Consider the following 25,612-nt stretch of genomic DNA (forward strand, 5'->3'; position numbering starts at 1 on the left):
CAAGGTATATTTAGTCTTTGCTCAGATGTGCTTCCAAAACATTACTGGCAGAGCCAAGAATCATCTAATGTTACTTCTTTATTTAGAGTTCTTTTATGTACACAAGCACACAACTATTTCTTATTAAGAAGCATTCAAAGTAATGCAGGGCACGTTCCTAGAACCTTTCATCCAAGGATATGAAAGTACTTTACAGACATGCCCATTATCTCTGCTGAGAAAACCTCATTTGGCCCATTTTTGAGATGGGCATAACCAAAATATAAAACTTGAGAATTTATACTCTCATTTTCTACTGTAAGCGCTAAGTCATGCTTCTAATAGCCAGAGGGAATCTAACATGCTAAACACTTCTTCCCATTTTATCCTGAAAGGGATACTTTTTCTTCTTTAAATTAAAAATAAAAATTGTGGTAAAATACACATAGCATAAAATTTATCGCTTTTGCCGTTTCAAAGTAAACATTTCAGTGATCTTAAAGACATTCACATTGTTTTGTAGCCATCACCACCATCCATTCACAAGATGCCTTTCATCTGACAAAACCGAAGTCCTTTGTGAAATACTGTAACTCCTTATCCCCCACCTTCCCTCAGCCCCTGGTGGCCACCCTTCTACTCTGTGTCTCTGTGAATTTGACTAGTCTAAGTACCTCATATTAGGGGAATCATCTAGTGTCTGTCCTTTTGTGACTGGTTTATTTCACTTAGCATAATGTCTTTAGGGTATATCTGCATTATAGACTGTCAGGATTTCCTTCCATTTTAAAGCTGAATAATTCCCCATTGTATGGATGGACCACATTTTGTTCATCCACTCATCTGGTGACGGACACTTGAACTATTTCCACCTTTTGGGTACCATGATGATCATGGATGTACAAAACTCTGAAATCCTGCTTTCAACTCTTTCTGGAAGTGGAACTGCTGGATCACGTTAGCTCTCATTTTTTGAGGAACTCTATACTGTTTTCCAAAGTGGCTGCACCATTTTACATTCCCACCAACAGTGCACAGGGTTCCAATTTCTTCACATCCTCAAAATTACTTAAGAGTAATTCCAATTGTTTTAGAGGTCAGTGCTAGGATAGCCATAACTGTAGTTGGTCTAAGATAAAAATCACATTCTCCTTCCCTTCCAGTGGCATGTTCTCTATGCTTCCTAATCAATGGGCATTGAAGAGTTGTTTATTTCCACATGCCCAGAAAGTTCACTTCTGCCTGGGTTTTACTCTTGTCTCCTGTGTTTCTCTTCTCCAGAATATATGTGTGTGTGTGTGTGTATGTGTGTGTGTGTGTGTGCTCCTCAGCTCCCCCCAATGACTACAGAGTGTTTAAAAAAACCCCACATTAAAAGAAAACAAACAACCCAGTCATGTGTGGAGCTGAATATGCGGAAATGTTAAAGTGAAGGACAGGATGGAACTGTGAGGCCTGATGGAAGCCACGAGGTCCCACAGCTGCAGACCCCACGCCAGCTTGGACAAGGTCTATGTTGCTCATGCCTATACACCTGGAGAATAGTAATTACTCAATGAATACTTTCTGAATTTATGTTAAATATGAACCAAAGCAATGACAGGAACTCTTATTGTACAAAGAATCCAATCTCTAGAATATTCCTTGAGAGTCACACTTCTGCAAAGGAGAAGAAAAGAAAATAGAATCAGAGTCCAGAAAGGGATGGCCAATTTAACCCTCCACCATCAGAGCAAACACTCACTGGGTCTGTGTGAAGAACAACACGCACTCTTACAACAGTGATAGTAAGAAAGATGAAGATGAAGTGCAGACAGATGGAATTCCTTCTCTCATGTTCTTCCTTGCTATTCTGCAACAACCTCCCAGTTAAAATCATTCACCAAGAGCTAGATTCTAAAAGTCACCGCAAAGCAACTATAAGTTTTTTAATTCTCACAGCCCACAGTTTCACAGAAAGCCCTTCACGGAGGTAATCACCTTTGAGAAGGTAGCTTTAGTTCCTACAGCAAAATTCCAACATTAAGACACTTAAAATCCACATCTCCCCATAGAAACCTCCCCAGTGCTAAACAAACCATGCATCATTTTGTTCTTTATGGTTATCAGTGGATAAAACTGTGGCATCTTAGTATAGAAACCTATCTGGGTAAGTTATTCTCTCTCTCACACACACACACGCACACACACACACACGAACAAAGCCAGATATCTAATGAAAATACCTGTTGAAAATATCGCTCATAAAAACATGCTCTATTGGGTGAAAAAAAAAAAAAAATCCTTTCATCCAATTAAAAAAAAGCAATAAAAGTAAAAGCAATTAAACATAGTAGCTCTTATAAAAGGGGCAGGTAAGGACGCTATGACTTGCATACCTGAGGTATGATTGACATTTTCTTCCTTAAATCGTGAAGTCCAATTTCAGTTGTCAAGATCTTATCAATCCAAATTTTACCTTCGGGTTCTGACAGTCTGAAAAGGGCTGAGATGAGGGAACTTTTTCCAGCTCCAGTTCTTCCCACAATGCCAACCTACAGAGAGATCCAGGAGGCAGGATTTAAAAAAAAAAATCACAAGATGCAGCAAAACTAGGAGAAAACTTTCGGTTTTTGAAGAAGAATTAAGGACATTCTATATTGAGTGTAGTCTAAGACTTTCCCAACCTCAGCACTGATGACCTTCTGAGCTGGATACGTCTTCATTTTGGGGGCTGCCCCAGGCATTGTGGGAGGTTTGCTAGTATCCCTGGGCCCTACTGCATAGATGCCAGGAGCACACTCCCAGAATGATACCACCGAAAATGTCACTGACAAATGTCCTCTGGGGCAAAACTGCCCCTGGTTGAGATCCACTGCTCTAGAAAAGAGTTAAAAATAACCGAATTCTTTTACTGGCATTGAAAAGTCAACAGTCTCCTAAGTGGCCCATGAAAAGGCAACTTTTAAATTAGCTTTACTTGCAGGATCTGAGTAATGTGAATTTCTGATAATTTCACAGGGATATTAATTCAAGACAAAGGTGTCAGAAGTGACATAAACGAGTATTCATTCTTCCAGAGTTCTATTATTTAAGATAACATATTCTTTGGTAGAGAAACTTCCAAATATTAAATATCTGACCATATTTTGTCTCAAAAGGAAATGTTTTAAAATTCTGAAGTGAAGATTGCAGTGTCTTAAAAGACACTAGCAGCCAAAAAACACATAATGAGATCAACAACACCACAAATAACATTTGCCGTTTACGTAAGGCCTTTCATCTGCACAGTTCAAAAGGCATTCTACAAACTAATTAATACTTACAATTGTCCCTTGAGAAACATTTGTGTCAAGTACCACTCCTCTATTAAAGCCAAGACAGAGCGAAATGAAGTGCACGGCCAATACGATCAAAGAATCAATAAAATGCAGGAAAAAAGGTGGGGGCAATACCTCTATATTGTAAAAACTGGCTTTCACATGTGTGCATATAAATCTGTATGCAGAAACTGGCCTCTGCGCCAAGGACCTTGCCCACCTGCAAATTTCCTGGTGGGAACTTCCCAAGAAATGACATCCTCCTTATTTAGGAATCTGGAGTCAACAAAGGACATAAAAGATGCCTTCAATGATTTGTCGATTATTTAATAAATTTTAAAACTTACTGCAGAACTTTACTGGGCACCAGGTATGTGTTGGGAATGTTACATATTACCTCATTTGAACACTTCCATATCTGTAAAGTCAATAATGGCATTTCCACAAGGAATTTTATCTTTAAAGAGATACGTGTACAAAATATAAAAATGTAAATATTTAAAGAGTGGCTTTAGCTAATTGTATTACCTTTGGAGTCATATTCTACCTTATGGTAAATCCTAGTTTATACTTTATAGGTGGCCCATTTTCTGCACATAGGTACATCTGGGTGTGTGTGTGTGTGTGTATATATATACATATATATATACACCAATTTGAATTTCTGAGATAATGTCACAGGGATATTAATTTCACAGGGATATTAATTCAAGACAGAGGTGTCAGAAGTGACATAAACAAGTATTCATTTTTCCAGAGTTCTATCATTTAAGATGACATAGTCTTTGGTAGAGAAACTTCCAAATATTAAATACCTGACTATATTTTGTCTCTGTGACACACACACACACACACACACATATACAGTGTGTGTGGCTCATGTATTTCTGAGTAAATCAGCACATTCCTAGACACAGATAAATGCTGTGTTTGTGAGAATGTGTGGACACTCACATTATCAGCTCTATGGGAAACTGATCCATCTGCGCAAACCTGGACATTTGTAGGCTATTATTGGTAGATGGCCAGGATGGACTCCTTAAAGGTAGGGACACTGAGGGCTGCCTACAACCGTAAGACTAGGCACTCCACACTCAGGTGAGGATATAATCAGCAAAAGGCGACCAAAGAAAACCTGGCTCTGGTTATTTCTCTTTTCAAAGTCATCAAAATTACAGTCCCAAGTCTTTCACAGGTCACCAATGGGTTTTACCAAATCCTATGGAGAATATCACTAATATCAGTAAGTTTACATTCATAACACCAAAAAGACACTTAGTCTTATTTTAATTGCTTTGCAATTGACCCTTTTTATTTTCCCAACTGGGCCAAGAGTGATCTCTTTGGGCAAACATTAGACATTTGTACGTGGGTCTCTCTTCATATATGAAACTCAACATGATCAATACCCAACACCCCCCTCAAAACAGCTGCTGCTTCTGACTCCTCCATTTTAATCCAATAAATTCTTCCCCAGGTTCACAGGCTCAAAACATGCACCTCCCAGCTTTCTCCAACTCCAAGCACTAAAAATACTACTTGTTCTGTTTCTTGACTCAATACCCTCATTTTAATTTCTGCAACCATTACCTGAGTGCAAGGCTGCATTAACATCTGAAAAACAAAAATGCTTTTGCTAGTTATAATCAGTGCAAGTGAATTTGAAGAATAAATAAATGCTGGCCACAACCCCAGCAATCTGACAGAATCCTTGTCACGTGTTAATACCTTTTCTTTCTGAACTTGAGTGTGAGTTATCTACATTCCTAAAGATATACTCTCATATATTTAGGCAAAATGAGAATATGAACAGATTATTGTAATCTATTTTCATTTATTATTTAATAAAAGTACTTACTTCAGTAGCTATGTATTACAGTATATGATTATTTATTCAACAAATCCCCTATTTGTGGATGTTTAGGCTCCAATATTTCGCTATTGTAAATAATACCATGTTAAATATGCTTGAAGCTACATCTTTGCAAACAACTTTAATTAGTTTCTTAAAATAAATTCTTAGATGTGGAATTGCTGAGGAACAGGTATGAACATTTTCAAAGGAGGCTGTTAAGTGATGCCAAACTACCCTCCAGAAATATGATACCAATTTCTACTCCTACCTGTATCCCTGCACATTCACTAAGCAGGGTGTTACAGCTTTGTTTTAGTCAACATTAGTTTGATTCTACAAAGTGGAATCACTTGCCCCATCACATCTTGCCAGTAGTACATAAAATCAATTGGCTTCAGGCCTTTAGCATCTTCCCCGTGCACTCAATTCTCAGATTAAACTTCCGAAGTACAGCTCTCTGCCTGGCACTCCACACTGGGAAAGCTCCTCTACAAAACGGTCCCAACTAACCTTTCCATCCTTAGCACCATGAGCTGCCTTGAGTTTGCGGGGCGGCTGTGAGGACTAAGCGTGCACATGTGTGTTATTCACCTGGTAGTTCATGCCCCGGTACACTCAGAGGTGCCTAATTCTTCATTCACATCGAATCATGGCATCAAGCCTTGGCATATGCCATTGTGCCTTTCACATGAATTTCGACCTGCTGAAATTCTAACCACCTTCCAAAGTCTGTTTCAAATGCATAATTGCATTAAAATCCTCCACCTGTCCCCATGTGGATTTCTCCCACACTTAATGGCTGTCGTAACACCTTTTCTAAACAGCCATAAAATCTGTGAACTCCTTCTGTCTTACAGAGCAGCCATTTATATACTAGTTTGTTTCTTCTACTAGGCGGTATGTGCTGTGGGCAGGACCTATATTAGAATTAGCTCTGTATTATTTGTATCACCTGTGGTGTCCTGCAAAACACAGAAATCCGCCAGAGAGTTGAGCATTTAACTCAGGCTTGAAACACTTATGGGAAATCTGTTGCCATACTGTTCAGGTATACAGTAAGCTAGGTGTTTTACACCTCTTATCTTGCTTAAGTATACAACTCTAATGGTTAGGCCCTATCACTTGCATTTTGCAAAAGAGAAAAATAGAGACTTAGTAAGATTGATTAAACCATCTGAAATAACTGAGCCCCTAAGTGACGGAATGGGACTGAGACCCAGGTCTGCCTGCCTCTTGCCCATTCTGCTGATGGCCTCCCAATCACTTGGATAGCCTGGCTCTGTATTCCCTTGGTGTAGCTAGAAGGGATACAGCAGGGAGAAGTGTGGTTGTATTTAAAGGCACTGGCCTGCCACACTGGTCCTATTGTCACACATTTAATGCATGCTGTGGACATGGATGAGTATAAAAAGGTGGCTGGGACAAGAAGATGACTACTTTGAGCCAAGATGGTACCTGTATTAGGGTGGATTACAGCTGTTGACAGGAAGAACTGGCACCCACAGAAGAGGCTGGGAGAAAAGCCTGCAGCTACATTGGACATGGGGCAACTGGGAAACAGGCCAGACAGACCTAGTGTACTGTCTGAGGCAGTGAGACTCCTTTTGATCCCAGCAGTAGTGAAGGGAACTCACACACGTGGCTGTGCTGAGCTGGTGTGAGGACAGAGACTGCTATTCAGGGAAGGCTGTATGCTGGGATGAAAACTGTGATAGAAGACAGAGATGACTGGAAAGGTGCAAATGAATGCATAAATGTGGAATCACACAGAATTAAATTGTAATGTAAATTCATAATTTGCAGAATATAGAAGTAAAAAAAACAAAAAACCTGTCGGGTGGCACTTGGCCCAGGACTATCCAGAGTCTCATGTTTAGTCATAAGAGGGGCTGGGGAAATCCATGAGCTCAACTTCAAGTTGTCAAAGGAAGTTTCTTAGAAATCACAGATTATTAGTCATCAAAAATTGTTTAGCGGAGAGTGATGGCTTTATTGCAGGGGCGGGAGTAGGGGTGGTTCTTGTCCCAATGCAAGTTTAATCAAAAGGGTGGGGTGGGCCTGAGAGTCTGCATTTCTAACATGTTTCCAGCAGAGGCAGGTGATGCTGATTCCGGCCCCTGAGATGAGCAAGTAGGCAGGGGAAGTGGGACAATCTGGCTGTGAGAGGAGGGGTTTCTCAGCAAACATTAATGTAAAAAAGGAGAGAATATAAGAAACTAATATTTTGCACATTATAGCAAGGTCTAGTACACATCTGTAAAAATGTATTATCCAAGTAATAGCTCTGAGCAAGGGAAAAAAAATAACAAACCAAAATCAATCTACCTCTAAAGATGAAAAATGCTTTAAAATGGCCCAGTACTCTCTAAAATGATTAAATCAACCACAAAATCGTCTAAATGAAAAATGCAGCCAGTGTTTGGAGTGTAACCAGGAAGCTTAGGGTGGTAGATACCTCATTTTAGTGCTTTCTTTTTTACTTGCTATTTCTTCCATGAATTAGAAACCTACTTAGCACCTATTACTTTTGCCTATTTATTATAATGTCCAGGAAATCTGAGCAGATGAAGCAATTGAAAGAGAATGAAGCCCTGTTTCTGCTGTGTGGACACATTCCTACATCCCCGCCAGAAACAATGCCCCTCTCCATCAGCTCCAACAGCAAAGGGACTGCCTGAGATCCTGGGGCCACAGGCAGGTGTGGAGGAGACACACCCTGAACATACACAGGCAAAATGGAACCAACTCACCACGATGTTGCCTGAATGCCGTCTCTGAATACACAAATGAAGCTAAAGGTGACACTGTGAGTGAACCAGGACACAAATCGAAAGCCAAGTGGGGTCAGGCGCGGTGGCTCACGCCTGTAATCCCAGCACTTTGGGAGGTTGAGGCAGGTGGATTGCTTGAGGTCAGGGGTTCGAGACCAGCCTGACCAACATGGTGAAACCCCATCTCTACTAAAAATTCAAAAATTAGCCAGGTGTGGCAGCGGGCGCCTGTAATTGCAGCTACTCGGGAGGCTGAGGCAGGAGAATCGCTTGAACCTGGGAGGCAGAGTGAGCCGAGATTGCGCCACTGCATTCCAGCCTGGATGACACAGCGAGACTCTGTCTCAAAAGCCAAGTGGTTGTAGCTATAATCCAGTCTTCAAATTCAATTTACCCTCCCACATTTTAGATCTCAGGTAATCCTATGATTTGGGATGGTTTTAAGAGGGAACACTATCAATGTGGGGATATAGGTTGTTTTCTAACTTGTACAACAGAGGTTTGTAGATAATTCATATTTTATGGCTTTAAGGGAAATTTACAACGTGGCCAAACTAACAGAATGATATTGATCAGGTAGGATCTAATAAACACATTGTCTGAGAGTAAGCAGACATCCCCCTGGCACCATCAGAACAGAATCCGAGAAACCTTGCCTTCAGCAAGAGCTACAGCTGATGCTGCCTGCAGAGTGGTCTCCACCCTCTTCACACTCACAAGGATGCTGGGTAGATAATGACGAATCAGCTTTTGCTGCTTCCCTGGGTATTATCTGGGCATGAATCTGTATATTTATTTTTCATGGCACAAGGGTATCATTCATTCAATTATGACTATAGCCCATTAAATGGGTCTGTGGTAGGAAGCGCTGAGAAGAAAAAGAGCAGTTTTGAAAGTATCTAACACTGACACCCAGAGAATGGGCTGTTGGAGGAGCTGTTGTGTGTGTTTTGTTACTGATTTCTTCATACGTGCCTATCCCTCACTCTCACAGGCACCCACCATGTGCCCTGCAGCATGCCATTTTCTGGGGGCACAGAGATGAACATAAAATGCTCCCTGAATTTAAGAGACTCAGGGTACTGTGAGATGCTGACTCGGAATTATAAATCATGCCATCGTGCTATCTTCTTTAAAAAAAAAAAATTGTGGCAAAATACACAAAAGTACTTTATGTACTTTAAAAATTTTGGTAAAATAACACCAAATTGATTATTATAATCACTTTAAAATGTACAGTTCAATTATATTAAATACATTCATGTTGTTGGGCAACCATCACCATCATCCATCTCTAAAACTCTGTTTATCTTATAAAACTGAAACTCTATACCCATTAAACACTAACGCCTATTCCCCTACCCTGACACCCACCATCCTACCTTCTGTCTCCCTGACTGACTACTCCAGGTACCCACTTGTAAGTGGAATCTTACAGCACCGTCCTTAGGTGTCTGGCCTAGTTCACTTAGCATACTGTCCTCAGGGCTCATCCATGTCACAGCATGTGTCAGAATCGCCTTCTTTTTAAGTCTGGATAATATTCCATTATGTGTGTGTATCACATTTGGTTTTTCCATTCCTCGGTCAATGGACACTTCGGCTGCTTCCACCTACTGCTCACTGCAAATAATGGTGTTATGAACACGGGTGGACCACAAATGTTATATTAAAAGAATCTGGCCAGGCATGGTGGCTCATGCCTGAAATCCTAGGCATGATTTGGGAGGCTAAGGTGGCTGGATCACTTTAGCTCAGGAGTTCGAGACCAGCCATGGCCAACATGGCAAAACCCGGTCTCTACTAAAAATACAAAAATGAGTTGGGTGCCGTGGTGCACACCTGTAATCCCAGCTACTGAGGAGACTGAGGCAGGAGAATTGCTTGAACCTGGGAGGCGGAGGTCGCAGTGTGCCGGGAATGTGACATTGCACTCCAGCCTGGGTGACAGAGCAAGACTCTGTATCAGAAAAAGAATCTATAAGACGATGTGGAGAACATAGTTTCAAAGAGGCAGAGATGTCTGAACGGACTGAAAAAGGGTGCACACTAGGAGCAAGGCAGACAGGTGCTTGGGGAGAAGGACAGCACCCTGAGGACAAGGGCTATGTGTCCATATTGGGAGTTGTAAGGAGAGGGGTGGGAAGGGGAAGAGATTCTGCTGTCTTGTTTGTTCTGGTTTAGTTCCTTCAAGAGGCTGTCCTAGTCCTAGCCAAGGGCCCCAGGCCACATGTGAAAGGGACATTGCTGGCAGACTTAGGTGCCTGCAGAATGAGCTCACAAACCTCCACACAGCCTCCCAAGCCCCTCCTTGCTTTCCTTTCACTGACTTTGAGTGAGTCTCTGGTGCCTTTACTGCCTCCAGCTTGGGGGTCTGATTTCTGAGCACTGATGGGATCATGGGATCTGGGTCTTCCCTGGGGGCTGAGAGCCACACAGGTCCTGTCGGGGTGGGCCTGGGGCTCAGTAAGGTTGCAGCAGCTGCTCACCCAGGCCAGGAGCTGGCCATGTAAAGATCAGATCTGTGATCAAACTGTTTCAGAAAGAAAGAGTTTGCAGTGAGAGGGATGGGGAGGAAAAGCAAAACACAGGTTAAAGGAAGGCAAGAAAGACTAACGAAAGGGCCTGATATGGTTTGGCTGTGTCCCCACCCAAATCTCATCTTAAATTCCCACATGTTGTGGGAGGGACCCAGTGGGAGGTAATTGAATCATGGGGGCAGGTCTTTCCCGTGATGTTCTCATGATAGTAAGTGTCATGAGATCTGATGGTTTTATAAGGGGAAGTTTCCCTGCACAAACTCTCTCTTTTCCTACTGCCATCCATAGAAGATGTGACTTGCTCCTCCCTGCCTGCCATTATGATTCTGAGGCCTCCCCATCCACGTGGAACTTTAAGTCCATTAAATCTCTCTTTCTTCTGTAAATTGCCTAGTCCCAGGTATACCTTTATCAGCAGCATGAAAACAGACTAACACAAGACCAAAGGACTGAGGAGGAGAAAGGCTGGAACAGAAGCTGCAGCAATGGAGAGGAAGAGAAGGACTTGAGAAATGCAACAAAGTAAAAATCAACAGAATTAGACATGGGAGTACTGGTGACACAAAGCCAGAGTTGACTTCCAGGAAAAACCCATGAGTAATTAGGTGTCAAACAGAGTATCCTGGGTCACGTTAAGCTCCAGCCCTGAGGCCCGGGGCCCACCAACCACAATAAAGCAGTTCACAGCATGAAGAAAGAATGTTGGTATCCACATTCCATGGTCAGTTTCCAAGACAGGTTAACCTATGTACCACTAATCCCCTTCACACATCCACAAGGAAGACAGCAAGCACACAAAGCACTAAATCTTCTGAAATTGAGAAGAGGTAAGATGCTTTAAACAAACCTTTTCTCGTGATTTAATGAGTGCTGTCAGATGCTTCAGTACCAGAGGCCCATCTAGACTGTACATGAAGTTCACATTGTCAAAGATGATCACTCCTTCATGGGGCCAGGTCGGTGGTGGCCGTTTCTGATATTCCCAAGGTGCTTCTTTTTCAAGGTCTGTGTATTCAATCACTCTTTCTACTGAGATCATCTGAAAGAAATATGACATCCCCAGGGGTTAGGAATGGAGGGTGTCATTTATGGATGTTAAGAGACTGTCAATGAAATGTTGTTCTTTCATGCACAGTTGGTTAAGGAGAGAAGCAGGAGACAGACAAGGATGTTGATGACTTACAAATTTGGTTCATCACTGTGTAACACCTTCACTTACAACCACTTCCTTCAATACCAGGTTAAAAGAATGAGAAAAATGAATGCTTAGATTTTATTTGTCCACTTTTCACATCTGTATTAAAGGCAAGAAAATTTTGTAAAGGAAAAGAATACTCACAGCCACCAATCAAGAATATTTTGCTGGCTGGGCACGGTGGCTCACGCCTATAATCTCAGCACTTTGGGAAGCCGAAGTGGGTGGATCACCTAAGGTAAGGAGTTTGAGACCAGCCTGGCCAACATGGTGAAACCCCATTTCTACTAAAAATACAAAAATTAGCCGGGTGTGGTGATGCATGCCTGCAATCCCAGCTACTCGGGAGGCTGAGGCAGGAGAATCACTTGAACCCGGGAGGCAGAGGTTGCAGTGAGCCGAGATCTCACCACCGCACTCCAGCCTGGGCGAGAAGAGCAAAACTCTGCCCCCTCACCCCGACCCCCATTAAAGAATCTTTTGCTATAGAAGGATCACCTGATACAGATCGGTTAAATTGGATGATCATGAAACCTCACTGCAATAATTACTCAACTTTTGCTCCATGAGAAGAATGAAAAGATTTTTAGGCTCATTGCTTTTCTCCCTTTAGGGGAAGGCGCAAATATTTAAAACGTTGATTAAAGCCTCCTATACCACCATAAACTAATACCCTTTGACTAACACCTTCCAAGAGGTGGCTTTCTGTACCACGAAGGCACACCAGCAAACCTCAGGCCTGCCTGCCTTCTGTTCATCACATAAGAGAGTAAACACTGGAACTGGGAGAGGAGGAGACCCATTAATTCAACATAAACAGCCTCAAAATCCTGAAATCTTCTTTTACCAGGAATGAGGAATTACCCATTAAGAAACAAAAACAAACAGGCTTCTAAGAAATTAGCTTATATCCTCTCTAGAATTTCTGAACCTCCCTCCTACAGAGACATTTATTACATCTGAAAAAGCTTGTGATAAATATAAAACCTGCTGACAGAGCAACCATAAGACTCAGAAAAAGATGTATATATTTTATTTTACATTCACTTAAAACAGATGGAGGAAGGATCTTAAAAAAATCTGTGAGCAAAGATGTAAAAATTACAGTTTTCGTATTTCACATCAGAATGGCTTTTATACCGTTTCATGGCAAAGAGACTTGAAAAAGCAAAGAACGTGAAGATAAATATTACCATATTCTCAACTTCGGCACTCTGTCGAACACACCACTGAAACATCCCCATGAGTGTGAGGGCGTAGGACAGCGCCAAGCCCACCTGCCCGGCATCCAGAGCTACGTAAGGAGGAAGAAGGGAATAAAGTCAGTCTCACTTCAAACCTAAGCCTGGCTCCTTCTGCCACTTACCAAGAGGAACCCTTCATAATGTCAAAACAATTCTCATATAATGACATTTATAGCTATACTTTTACCGTTTGTTGCTTGAGATCAAGAGACAATGGGGAAAACAACATTACATATTCAGAAAAATTATTAGATGATTTTATGAATTCCAACAGGATCGACATACATTTAATTAACCGCATTATATATGCAAGAAATAATGTCATTATTCAGACATTCATTATTATGGTTTCAAAGCCCATTACATTATTCCACTTTCTATGTGCAATGCAACCACAGATGGAAACCACTAAAAACAAAGCAATAGGTTGTAAGTGCCAACGCTTTTGAGACTAAAATACTACTCTCCTTGTTCCATTAATAAGTATTGTAATGCACCGTTGTTACTGGGGTGGTGAACTCATGCCATGCTTGTCTGGCACCCATGTGGCAGTGAAGATAATACTCTTTCCTGCTGAGAATTTTCCTCAACCTCATGCGCCAGGCAACTACAAACAACAGATACAAGCAGTTGGAAAGCTAACACCATAAGCTGGACAAAATGCTTCAGAATAAATTGGTTCTCTCTTCGCAACTACCAGACGCTAACAGGAATGTTCAGAATCTCAACTGCGCATACCTCAACCCATGCAAAGAAAGATAAAAGAAACCCCTCAAGACCCAAACGACTCCTTAAACGAGTCACGCTGCTGAATCCTATCCAACCTGACACACCGTAAATGATTTAAATATACTTCATTAGGATCAAACAGTATGTAGTATTAGACGAGGTGGCAAGAGTGTAATTTAATAACTGTAAACACAGCTATAAATTGTAATCATACCATACATAGTTATTCACATCTGTACTTACTTTTTGCCAGAATCAGGGACCCAAAGGCAACGACGATGACAAACATGGCACAGATGGCATCCAGACGGACGGCGAACCAGCGGGATGTTGTCAAAAACAAGAACCAAGCCTCTGAATTTGAGAACGGTAACAAGCATGATGAATAAGTAGAACCGTATTAACTGCATTGGATGCGAGAGTGCGTTTTGCTCAGTTGAGCTACAGAAGATATTTACATGGAGTTGGGCAGCAAAGTTGCACACCCAAGGAACCTGTAGATTCCAGAAAGCTAAGTGATACGGGCACTATACGATACACATACACAACAGTATACAAGGGCTTTGAGTGAAGATGCATGCAAATATGAAACCCAGGAATATGATCCTAATAAAGAACTGAGAAAAATAGTCTCATAAGGACATCCCTTGCAGTGCTGAGAGGTACTTATGTGAAGTGCATCTCACGTGAAGTCCACCCACGCACATGATTGACTGTTCCAGTTCTCCAATAGCAGAGTGTAGTCCCAATTTACTTCTCCCACCTTCCATACTTACCAGAAGGCCCGCGCACACTATTGCTTAGGGACTATATCAAAATGACCTCACTAACAGGATTTGCATGTGGTTTTTGTTTGTTGTTTGTTTGTTACTCCTTTTTTCCTTTTAGCATGTGGTTTTTAAAGTGCCATTTAATCAGCAAGATAAAATAAAGATCAGAATGATGGATCCAAGTTTTGTAGATTTGGTGGAAATTCTGAAATTTCCAAATCGAAAAAATCTTCACTGATGCAAGGGTCAGCAAACTACAGCATGTGAGCCAGCACTTATTTTTGTAAATAAAGTTTTATTGAAACACAGTCACAGCTGTTTGCTGATGTATTGACGTCTGCTTTTGTGCTACAACAGCAAAGGTGGTTAACTGCAACAAAGACAATAATGGCACACAATGCCTACAACATTTACTAGGTGGCCTTTTGCAGAAGACGTTTGCTGACAGAGCCACAGGCCATGCATGGTGAGAGAAGGACCCTGCAAGCCAGTCAGGAGGCACAAAGAAGAAAAAGGCAGCAGCGATTCCGAGAGGAGTCCAAGCCCAGAAGAAGGGGATGGGCGGCGGGGAAGAGGAGGATGCGCAAAAAAGCAGGATGTGGGGCTGGGCCCTGAGGTGCCAGCCAACAAGCTCATCGGACCAGGGAAGTTAAGACAGAAAAAGCAGCAGATCCTGTCCTTTGAAACCATTTCCAGAAATGGACAGACCTGAATGTAAATCCTGGTGTGCATCAAACAGTTCCTGACACCTCTCTTCGGCTTTGTATGCCCGGATGGTCCAGAGGCCCTGGAGAGAAGATGATAAGTGGGAAAACACCGGGCTCCGAGCTGGGGAAACAGAGACAGAGAACACCGCTGAGTGAGGCTGGATGCAGGGAAACCAGCGGCCTCCCCAGCTCCATGGTCACGCATCTACCAAACAGCACACGCAGGCTTCCTTGGAGGCTTCATGTTTCAAGGAGAAATAAATGCTCCCAATAGCCTGAGGGGGTCCTGCCACTCTAATCTCAAGCTCCTGCTCAAACCACACCTCATATAAGGGGCCTGGAAATAAATGTTCTATCTTTGACCACATTCAAATCTAGTTATAATTCTTTCCTTCCTAACTCAGTCTTGCAGGTCCTTCTCTCCGTACTCTTCCCTGACATCTCTTTAGGCAGAAATGATATTTCACTGATTTTTGAGCCAGTAGGATTTTTAAAAACAATTCTCTGTTACAAGTACTCACCATATTGAATTACAATTAGCCACCTATGTGTCTGTTCCCACCTTAAATTGTTAATTTCTCAAGGGTCAGCTATAACCATTGCATCCTGGTAACTGGACAGTACCTGGCACAGGACAGGCACTCAGTAAGTAAGCTGAACAGACAGAGAGTCACTTCCCTGCATCCTGGGGAATCTTCTGTGCTCACTCATGCTGGAAGAGTCCTTTATGAACTCCATGGACCTGGGTGCTGCAGTGCCCTTGTGCTGTGCCCAAGGAACCTGCTCAGCCAAGATGTCTCTGAATGGTCTTAACACTGGCTCCAGGAACCTGATGGATGTTTTTATGACTGCTGAAAACTTGTCCTGATGTCTGGAGGTCTCTATGGCATATGCCATTGCCTTTTTCAGAATCTGACTGTGGTCTCAGTGGGTTCATGGCCTCTACAGAATTTTAAAAGGTGAATTCTCTTTTGTGTGAGGGTGAGCTGGGAGGTCTGCAAAGACAAGTAACTAGCACACGTGCCAAGCCTCAGCTCCAATGCACTAGTCAGCAGTTTCCGGCTGACACAACCTGCCATTTCACAAGATCAACAGCTGTGTTTTCCACAATGCAGAGAACTCTTTAGGAGGCACTCTACAGAGATTTTCTGTCTTCTCTGAAAAAGAACATGAAAAGGAATTGCATGCAAAGATCTGGTCTACCAGTCTTGCTGCAGGGTACTGATGCTGTGTGGGACCTTTGAGGGTTACTATGGTTTTAATTCTCAAGGCTATAATGCCTCTGGTAGTTCCTGTATGTTCAAGGTTTCCAAGCAGTCTCAGGCAACCCTCATAAGAACCCAACAGGGAAAGTGTTATATCCTTGACAGAGGGAAAAACAGACTTGAGGCATCAACAACGCTGCCCAACACTGGGTGCAGTGGCTTATGCCTACACTTAATCCCAGCACTTTGGGAGGCCATGGCAGGTGGATGATCTGAGGTCAGGAGTTTGAGACCAGGCTGACCAATATGGTGAAACCATGTCTCTACTAAAAAAACAAAAATTAGCCAGGTGTGGCGGCATGTGCCTGTAGTCCCAGCTACTCAGGTGGCTGAGACAGGAAAATTGCTTGATTCGGGAGGTGGCAGTTGCAGTGAGCCTAAGATCACAGCCACTGCACTCCAGCCTGGGTGAAAGAGCGAGACTACATCTCAAAAAAACAAAAACAAGAAAACAACAACAACAAAAACACTGCCCAAGGTTAAAGTAAAGTAAGCCATGCAAGTGGTAGAATTGGGCATTGGACTCTTACCTGTTTTATTTCCAAGGCTGTGCTTTTAATCTGAGCCACAATATCTCAGAGACAGAATAATCAGAGTCAAAGATTCTCATGCACCCTGAGGGCATTTTTCTCCAGACTTTGTAGCCCACATTTTAAAAATCCCCAAATCTTACTTAGCTAATATCCAACCACCTTCCCTATTCCCGTGCTGCTTATTAACCACCTTGTATTGAACAAAGTCCCCGGGAATCCAGGATGAACAAACTCAAGGATCTTACAGTCTAAAAACACGGGACACATGGGTTCACGCTCATGGCAGACATTGCTAGCGGATCACAATATCTTTACCAACAGAAATCGGATATGGCTTCACATTTCAGGCATTGCCAAATGAGTGGAGGTGGCTGGAGAAATGCGACCAAATGCCATTCCGGTTTTTATGCACTTCTCTATGACTGACTGTTGATATGGTCACTTTTACAAAAATAAAATGATCAACTGCAGTTTTTTGTTTGTTTTTTTTTTAGTTTCATTCTCGTTACCCAGGCTGGAGTGTGTGCAATGGTGTGATCTTGGCTCACCCGAACCTCTGCCTCCCGGGTTCAAGTGATTCTCCTGCCTCAGCCTCCTGAGTAGCTGGGATTACAGGCATGTGTTACCATGCCCGGCTAATTTTGTATTTTTAATAGAGACGGGCTTTCTCCATGTTGGTCAGGCTGGTCTCGAACTCTTGACCTCAGGTGATCCGCCCGCCTCGGCCTCCCAAAGTGCCAGGACTACAGGCGTGAGCCACCACGCCTGGCCCAGATTTGTTATTAAGATTCCTTAAATGCCAGCTATGGCTCCAGAGGCAGTGAGGCAGTCCGACTGAGGCTTTGGAAATCCTTGAGGGCACAAGGATGAAGCTGGGTTATGCCTCCCTGCCATGGCAATCAGGCATCCTGCTTTCAGCTGGTCACTCCAGCAGTGGTCTCAAAAAACAGGATCCACTGCTGCTGAGAAGAAACAGTGGAATTGTGATTTACGGCAGAGACCTACCACCCTGGATGGATAACAATAAACAGTTCCAACCAACCAGCCCCCACAGTTGGTGATCTGAGGGCATGGAGAAAGAAACATGCATATTTAACTCATTGTTACAGCCAAGCGGGGCACAGGAACACCCAAATATGCCTCAGGGGCCATGATAAAGTTGTCAGAATCTCCACATGAAAATGTTTTCAAGCTTTAGGGTACATGCTGAAATTCAAGAGAGAAAATCCTACACCACTTCCCAAAAAGCCTTCCTAAGTCCCCTTTTCTGCACATCCACATGGATCGGATGTGGCTCTTGACACAGACAGACGTCTACGTCAAGATGTTTCTTCTGGAACAACGGCTTCCTTCAACATACCACAGACTCCCTTAAAACAAGACTCTCGGATAACTTCATTCCATGAGCAGGCCCAAACATCAACATAAAATGCCTGCACAGCCTTGCTGTCCACACACAACACTGGCTAGGGCCGGTGATCTGCACGAGGAAGGTCTCTCAGCAATTATACTCTGCCTTCCCTAGCAAGTCCTATTGGCCGAGTGTCACTCACACGTGGGCTCCACTGCTCGGCCTGCCCACTGAAAACCTTACAAGACTAGACCTCATGGTAGCTTAGCTGGTTTTCTTGACGACTGAAAAGTTTTTCTACAACTTTTATGGACTGTTACCCATTCTACTTCATGCAGACACTTAGGATAAATGCCTCTTAAGAGTTCACTGTTGGCCAGGTGCAGTGGTACATGCCTGCAGTTCCAGCACTTTGGGAAGCTGAGGCGGGCGGATCACTTGAGGCCACAAGTTAAAGACCAGCCTGGCCAACATGGTGGAACCCCATCTCTACTAAAAATAGAAAAATAGTGGGGTGTGGTGGTGCACACCTGTAATCCCAGCTACTTGGGAGGCTGAGACATGAGAAATGCTTGAACCCAGGAGGCGGAGGTTGCAGTGAGCCGAGATTGCGCCATTGCACTCCAGCCTGGGTGACAGCAAGACTCCATCTCAAAAAAAAAAAAGAAAAAAAAAAAGTTAAAAGAGAAACATATATACGTCACAACGAAAGACTGCTTTGTCCTGATAAGCTTCTATTTCCCACTCAGTAGAAGATACTGAAAATGATGGGACTCACTGTTTCTTTTCTGGGCGTGGCTTCCAGAGAGCTGAGTTGGCATTCATTTGCAGGAACTATCCACAGTGGAGCTTTCCTGATACAAATATCTTCCTTCTTTACTTTTTGGCCATTATCCTTATACCTTTTATTAAAAAGTAGAGCAATTCTACTTTTCTTATGAGTTTGTGTTTTAACAATGATGAAATATGTTACTTTGTGCATGCATAATGAGATGAACTCTGGATTATTTCGCCCCTGCGATTACATGTGGAACAGAGTGATTAATCATAAAATGTCTTCCTCATGATTCCAAAACTAGGAAGTTGAATAGAGCAACAGACTATATGTTTTCTAAACTGATATCTCTCCTTGTGATCTAAGGGGATTATTTTCAGTGTCCATATATATATAAACAGCCTGAGGGGGAAAAACCTCAAACCGTGACATTAGAACAAGCACCGCTGGTAACAAATGGACAACTGAAAATAACAATGCTTATCTTTTCAAAACGTTTAAAACTGCAACTTACTAGTCATTTTGTGAGTTTGCAAAAGTCATAAATTTACCAAATACATTGCTTCTGATACCTCTTTTCCTTTCTCCATCCTTCTCATTTCCTTGTCATTTTAGCATCTTCAGGGAAAGAAAAACACCCTAATTATATTCCTTCTATATTAGTTGCACCATGATCAAATGTTTTATTTCTAAGAAAAATGTTTCATTAAATGCCAGCTTTGTGTAAGGAAGTATGTCATAAACAAGACATGAAGAGTCCCTGTCTTCATGGTGCTGACATTCCTGTAGAATATTATTCCCCATATGTCCTTCACTTCTTCCTTGTTCCAAATTGCGAAGTTGCACGTTGCATGCTATCAATTCCATATGCTCTAAGGGACACAATAATTCACGATGGCCAATATGTTTGATTACCTAACGTTAGAGAAATTCTGGAAGACAGAGTCTGCCGAATTTCAGGGGGTCTCCGTAATTATGGCATAAACGGAAGTTAGCTAGCATGTCTATACCAACCCGAGTTTCCATACTCACTTGTAGATTCCAGGCGCTTCACATCTCTTGATGTTTCCAAAAAATATCGCCGAAGAAAAATGAAAACGATTCCAAGGGGAACCAAGGGTATTGCGATCCAAGGAATCACAGCCACAGCCACAGAGACCACACCAACCACTTGTAGCAATGTCTAAAACAGCAGAAATAGATGCAGGTTTTCCTGATCATGTATTCTTTTCAAAAATGCTTTCAAGAGTTGTTGTTAGGATTACACTCCTTTCCCCAAAAAACTTACTGTAGTACCAGGGACTGCTTTTCCATTCAAAGGAATAACAAAAGTATAGGTGGTCCTGATGATATCTATTACATGCCTGCCATGTGCCAAACACTATGATAGGAACTTATCCCTTAGTTTTTGTTTGTTTGTTTTTTCTTTTTTTTTGAGATGGAGTAGCTCTGTCACCCAGGTTGGAGTGCAGTGGTGCCATCTCCTCTCACTGCAGCCTCCCGCTCCCATGTTCAAGTGATTCTCCTGCCTCAGTTTCCTGAGTAGCTGGGACTACAGGTGCCTGCCACCACGCCCGACTAATTTTTGTATTTTTAGTAGAGATGGGGGTTTCACCATATTGGTCAGGCTGGTCTCGAACTCCTTGTCTCAAGTGATTTGCCCACCTCCACCTCCCAAAGTGCTGGGATTACAAGCTTGAGCCACCACAGCAGGCCCCCATTAGTTCTTTTGATACACTCACCAGCCCCATGAGTCAGGCGTTATTACTTTCCCTATTTAACGGATGAGAAAAGTGAGATTCAGAGTAGAATTTGAATCCCAAACTACCATGAGTCAGTTGACGTTATCAGGGCAATGAGCAAGCAGGCATCACAGACAAGGAACCCAGAAGCCTCAGCTATGCACGGGATAAGGAAGTGACTAATTGCAAATTCAGAGCTCAGAAAAAAGGAAGTAATTTAAATCTTCACCTTTGGAAGTGGGGAGTCGTCTCTCTTGGAATCTATCCTTTGCTAATATTTACTGAATGCTGATTGTGTATCTGGCTGTATATTAAATACACATGTATCAACTTGCTGAAATCGCACGATATCCCTATGAAGTAGTATTACTACACCATTTTACAGATGGAGACACTGAGGCACAGGGAGAAAAAAGTAACTTGATCAAGAACACACAGCAGCAGTCACAGAGCCGGGGAGCATGCATCGTCAGCCGCTACATTTTAGCTTGTCCCCAGCATATGGCTAGCTTTTTATTCATCAAGATACAATCCTTGAATTTGTCTTTAATTTTTCCTCCAAACACACTTACATAAGAAATTAGAGTTCATTAACATGCCCAATAAAGAACAGATAAAAGAAATGTAATAAAATTTTTACATGTTTTAAAAGATCTGAGACTTTTAAAATTACAATATATTGAAATTTGTATTGTCAGAAATTTTTGCCTTCTATTTATCTTATGTTTAGTAGCATTGAGGAAGAGGTTTGATAACAATAAAACAACTTAAAATGTCTAACAGTGCTTTTTTTTTTTTTTTAGCTTTAACACTTAGATAGGCATTAATTTTTCCGCCATTAGGAGAGTATTTCAAATGTCTATTTCAGAGGCACGTGATGATAACAATAGCAAATGACATTTATGAGTTGTTTCTGGATGCAAGGCACTGTGTTAACGGGTCTGTGAATGTTCACTTACCCATCACCTCACCCAGCAAGGTGACGTTATCTTTGGAAATTACCCTGGTCTAAAAGGTGGAATACAAAAACAAAAGCAAGAAGCATAAAAACCCAAGACACTGGATGATGCTCATTTCAGTATTCATCTTTACTAGGAAATGTGATATCATGGCTTCGGGAAATATGAGTGCAACTCAAGTTAGTCCCTACCTACTCTGAAACCACAACGCTTGCTTCTTGAGAAGGATCGAACAGTGAGGGGCATGCAGATTCACATTACACATGCTCTGAGGCCTCCAAAGTTCACTGTCTTACATAAAAGTACAGAGTGCTACAGAAATATAAGGAGAGGACCAGGTGTGGTAGCTCACACCTGTAATCTCAGCACTTTGGGAGGCCAAGGCGGGTGGATCACCTGAGGTAGGGAGTTTGAGACCAGCCTGGTCTCAAAAAAATTAGCCAGGTGTGGTGCTGCACACTCGAGAGGCTGAGGGAGAAGAACCACCTGAACCTGGGAGCCGGAGGTTGCAGTGAGCCGAGATGGCGCCACCGTACTCCAGACCAGACCAGAGAGTGAGACTACGTCTCAAAAAACAAAATGAACAAAACCAAAGAAATATAAGGAGGAATACATGCACACTTTGTAGAGGTGTCTAAGGAAGACTTACAACTGATTTTCCCAGGCGGGTTTAACAGACAACCAGAAAGTACAGCATGAATAGTCACTTGCGGGTCGCAATCACAGTTTGCTTGCTGCAGGAACACAGGCAATTCTGGGTGTGTCTTCTCAGCACCATCACCTGCATCTCGACCCACTAGTCCAGCATCTGACCCACTAGGCCACCCACAATTTTCTGTACCTAGCTGACAGCCAAAGAAAGGTACAACTGCCCTACCCTCCCAAAAACCAAGAAGAGGCAACATGTCATAAGGCTTGCTTATATCCAAATCGTAGTACATATGTATTTCACAGCCATTATCTAACTTCACTCTCATATCAAATCTAAATAGGAGGGATTATCATCTCCATTTACACAGGAGGAAACGGAGTCTCAGAGAGATTCAGTAACTTCCTCAAAGACAGAAAATTCAGTCATACTGACCTTACGCCTGTTCTCCTAAGATACTATATCCTACATACATGATTCATATTTTTTAAAAAATTTAATACCTAAATATACCTGTATTTTTATATTTTTAATATTTTTATATTTTATGTTTTTGTTTTCTGTATCTTCTAGTTTTTTAGGTTATTTTGGGTGGTGTGTGTGTATGTGTCGTGTGTGTGTGTGGTGTGTGTGGGTGGGTGGGTGTGTGGTGTGTGTGTGTGGTGTGTGTGTGGTGTGTGTGGGTGGGTGGGTGTGTGGTGTGTGTGGGGTGTGTGTGTGGTGTGGGGAGGTGTGTGTGGGGTGTGTGTGTGGTGTGTGTGTGTGTTGGTGTGTATGTGGTGTGTGTGTGTGGGGTGTGTATGTGGTGTGTGTGGGTGCGTGGGGCGTGTGTGGTGTGTGTGTGGGTGTGTGTGGTGTGTGTGTGTGGGTGGGTGTGTGGGGTGTGTGTGTGGGTGTGTGGTGTGTGTGTGTGGGTGTGTGTGTGGGGGGTGTGTATGGGTGTGTGTGTGTGTGTGTGTGTGTGGTGTGTGTGGGTGCGTGGGGCGTGTGTGTGGTGTGTGGGTGTGTGTGGTGTGTGTGTGGGTGGGTGTGTGGGGTGTGTGTGTGGGTGTGTGTGGTGTGTGTGTGGGTGTGTGTGTGGTGTGTGTGGGTGCGTGGGGTGTGTGTGTGGTGTGTGTGTGGGTGTGTGTGGTGTGTGTGTGTGGGTGGGTGTGTGGGGTGTGTGTGTGGTGTGGGGAGGTGTGTGTGCGTGGTGTGTGTGTGGTGTGTGTGTGTGGGGGTGTGTGTGTGGGTGTGTGTGGGGTGTGTGTGTGGTGTGGGGAAGTGTGTGTGGTGTGTGGTGTGTGTGTGGTGTGTGTAGGGGGTGTGTGTGTGTGGTGCGGGGAGGTGTGTGTGTGGTGCGGGGAGGTGTGTGTGTGGTGTGTGTGGTGTGTGGTGTGTGGGGTGTGTGTGTGTGGTGTGTGTGTGTGGTGCGGGGAGGTGTGTGTGTGGTGTGTGTGGTGTGTGGTGGGTGTGTGGTGTGTGTGTGTGGTGTGTGTGTGTGTGGTGGGTGTGTGGTGTGTGTGTGTGTGGTGTGTGTGTGTGTGGGGTGTGTGTGTGTGGTGCGGGGAGGTGTGTGTGTGGTGTGTGTGGTGTGTGGTGTGTGGTGGGTGTGTGGTGTGTGTGGTGTGTGTGTGTGTGGGGTGTGTGTGTGGTGCGGGGAGGTGTGTGTGTGGTGTGTGTGGTGTGTGGTGGGTGTGTGGTGTGTGTGTGTGTGGTGTGTGTGGGTGTGTGGTGTGTGGTGTGTGTGTGTGTGTGTGGTGTGGGGAGGTGTGTGTGTGTGATGTGTGTGGGTGCGTGGTGTGTGGTGTGTGTCGTGTGTGGTGGGTGTGTGGTGTGTGGTGTGTGTGTGGTGGGTGTGTGGTGTGTGTGGGGGGTGTGTGGGGGTGTTTGGTGTGTGGGTGGTGTGTGTGTGTGGTGTGTGTGGGGGGGGTGTGTGGTGTGGGGAGGTGTGTGTGTGGGTGTGTGGTGTGTGTGTGTGGTGTGGTGGGTGTGTGGGGTGTGTGTGTGTGTATGTGTGGTGTGGGGAGGTATGTGGTGTGTGTGTATGTGTGTTGGTGTGTGTGTGGTGTGTGTGTGTGTGTGGTGTGTATGTGTGGTGTGTGTAGGGGGATGTGTGGGGTGTGTGTGGGGTGTGTGTGTGTGTGTGTGGGTGTGTGTGTGGGGGGTGTGTATGGGTGTGTGTGTGGGGGGTGTGTGGTGTGGGGAGGGGTGTGTGTGGGTGTGTGGTGGGTGTGTGTGGGTGTGTGGTGTGTGTGTGGTGTGTGTGGTGTGTGGTGGGTGTGTGGGGTGTGTGTGTGTATGTGTGGTGTGGGGAGGTATGTGGTGTATGTGTATGTGTGTGTGGTGTATGTGTGGTGTGTGTGTGGTGTGTGTGTGGGGGTGTGTGTGTGGTGTATGTGTGGTGTGTGTAGGGGGATGTGTGGGGTGTGTGTGGGGTGTGTGTGTGTGGTGTGTGTGGTGTGTGTGTGGTGTGTGTGTGTGCGCGCGTGGGTGTGTGGTGTGTGTGTAGTTATATCTGGTTTCTCAATGAGGTGACCACTCCCAGGCTCCCAGCTAATTAGGATATAACAGACTTCTCAGCTCAAAAGAAGAGCTGATCTTTAAAAAGTCTTACAATATTTGCTAATAGAACATGGCAACACGTACTGATTTAAGAATTACTGTTTACATTTAAAAGTCATAAAAAGATGAGTTCTAGACCCAGAAAACAAAATGACTTAAGAAAAAAAGAACCACATTTTAATAAATATATAAAACCTCAGGACACAAAATGAAGGTTGAATACATTTCATATTCAATATCTATATTTGAATGGTAGTGAAAAATATAACATTTCCCCAGGCAGACTCTTCTAGAATTAATTTTGTATCCGAACATTACAGAATGGAACATATTCTTTTAACAAGCATAATTTTAACTACAATGCCTGTTTGGCATTTAACCACCAAACTGCTTTGAGTCCTGGAGAAATTTTTAGGTATCTATCCACTATTTACTTTAAACTTCATTCTGTGGGATTCTGTTCCAGCTAGTCTTTGTGAAGCTTGTGCCAGTGAACATGTTTTCTATAAACAGCAGTAAAAATGTATTCCTATTTTCTGCAAATAAATATGCCATCCATCCTTCTGGCTCATTCTGTTCCTTATTTGAACTCTCCCTCTCTCTGTCATCCTTGTATTAGGTACAAGATGAAATATGTATTTAATCATGAGGCCACTTAATCAGTAGATGGTAGTTTCATGATTTGTTTATGGTATTAAAACATAA

The 25,612-nt window shown here is 43.2% G+C and overlaps 1 protein-coding gene across 2 annotated transcripts in view; it reads right to left on the minus strand.

The window, feature by feature from the left end:
• The window catches only part of ABCC4 (ATP binding cassette subfamily C member 4 (PEL blood group)), a 292,733-nt gene that overhangs the window by 44,669 nt on the left and 222,452 nt on the right, over nucleotides 1–25,612 (minus strand). For both annotated transcript variants that reach the window (XM_007960695.3, XM_073014436.1), the window contains 6 exons: nucleotides 20,046–20,196; nucleotides 15,091–15,210; nucleotides 13,856–13,966; nucleotides 12,833–12,933; nucleotides 11,292–11,483; nucleotides 2,358–2,513 (listed from right to left, as the gene is read on the minus strand). In XM_007960695.3, coding sequence (XP_007958886.3) covers nucleotides 2,358–2,513; nucleotides 11,292–11,483; nucleotides 12,833–12,933; nucleotides 13,856–13,966; nucleotides 15,091–15,210; nucleotides 20,046–20,196 — 831 coding nt within the window. The remainder of the gene's footprint in view (nucleotides 1–2,357; nucleotides 2,514–11,291; nucleotides 11,484–12,832; nucleotides 12,934–13,855; nucleotides 13,967–15,090; nucleotides 15,211–20,045; nucleotides 20,197–25,612) is intronic.

This window comes from Chlorocebus sabaeus, chromosome 3 (genome assembly GCF_047675955.1).
Source record: "Chlorocebus sabaeus isolate Y175 chromosome 3, mChlSab1.0.hap1, whole genome shotgun sequence".
Taxonomy (NCBI): Eukaryota; Metazoa; Chordata; class Mammalia; order Primates; family Cercopithecidae; genus Chlorocebus; species Chlorocebus sabaeus.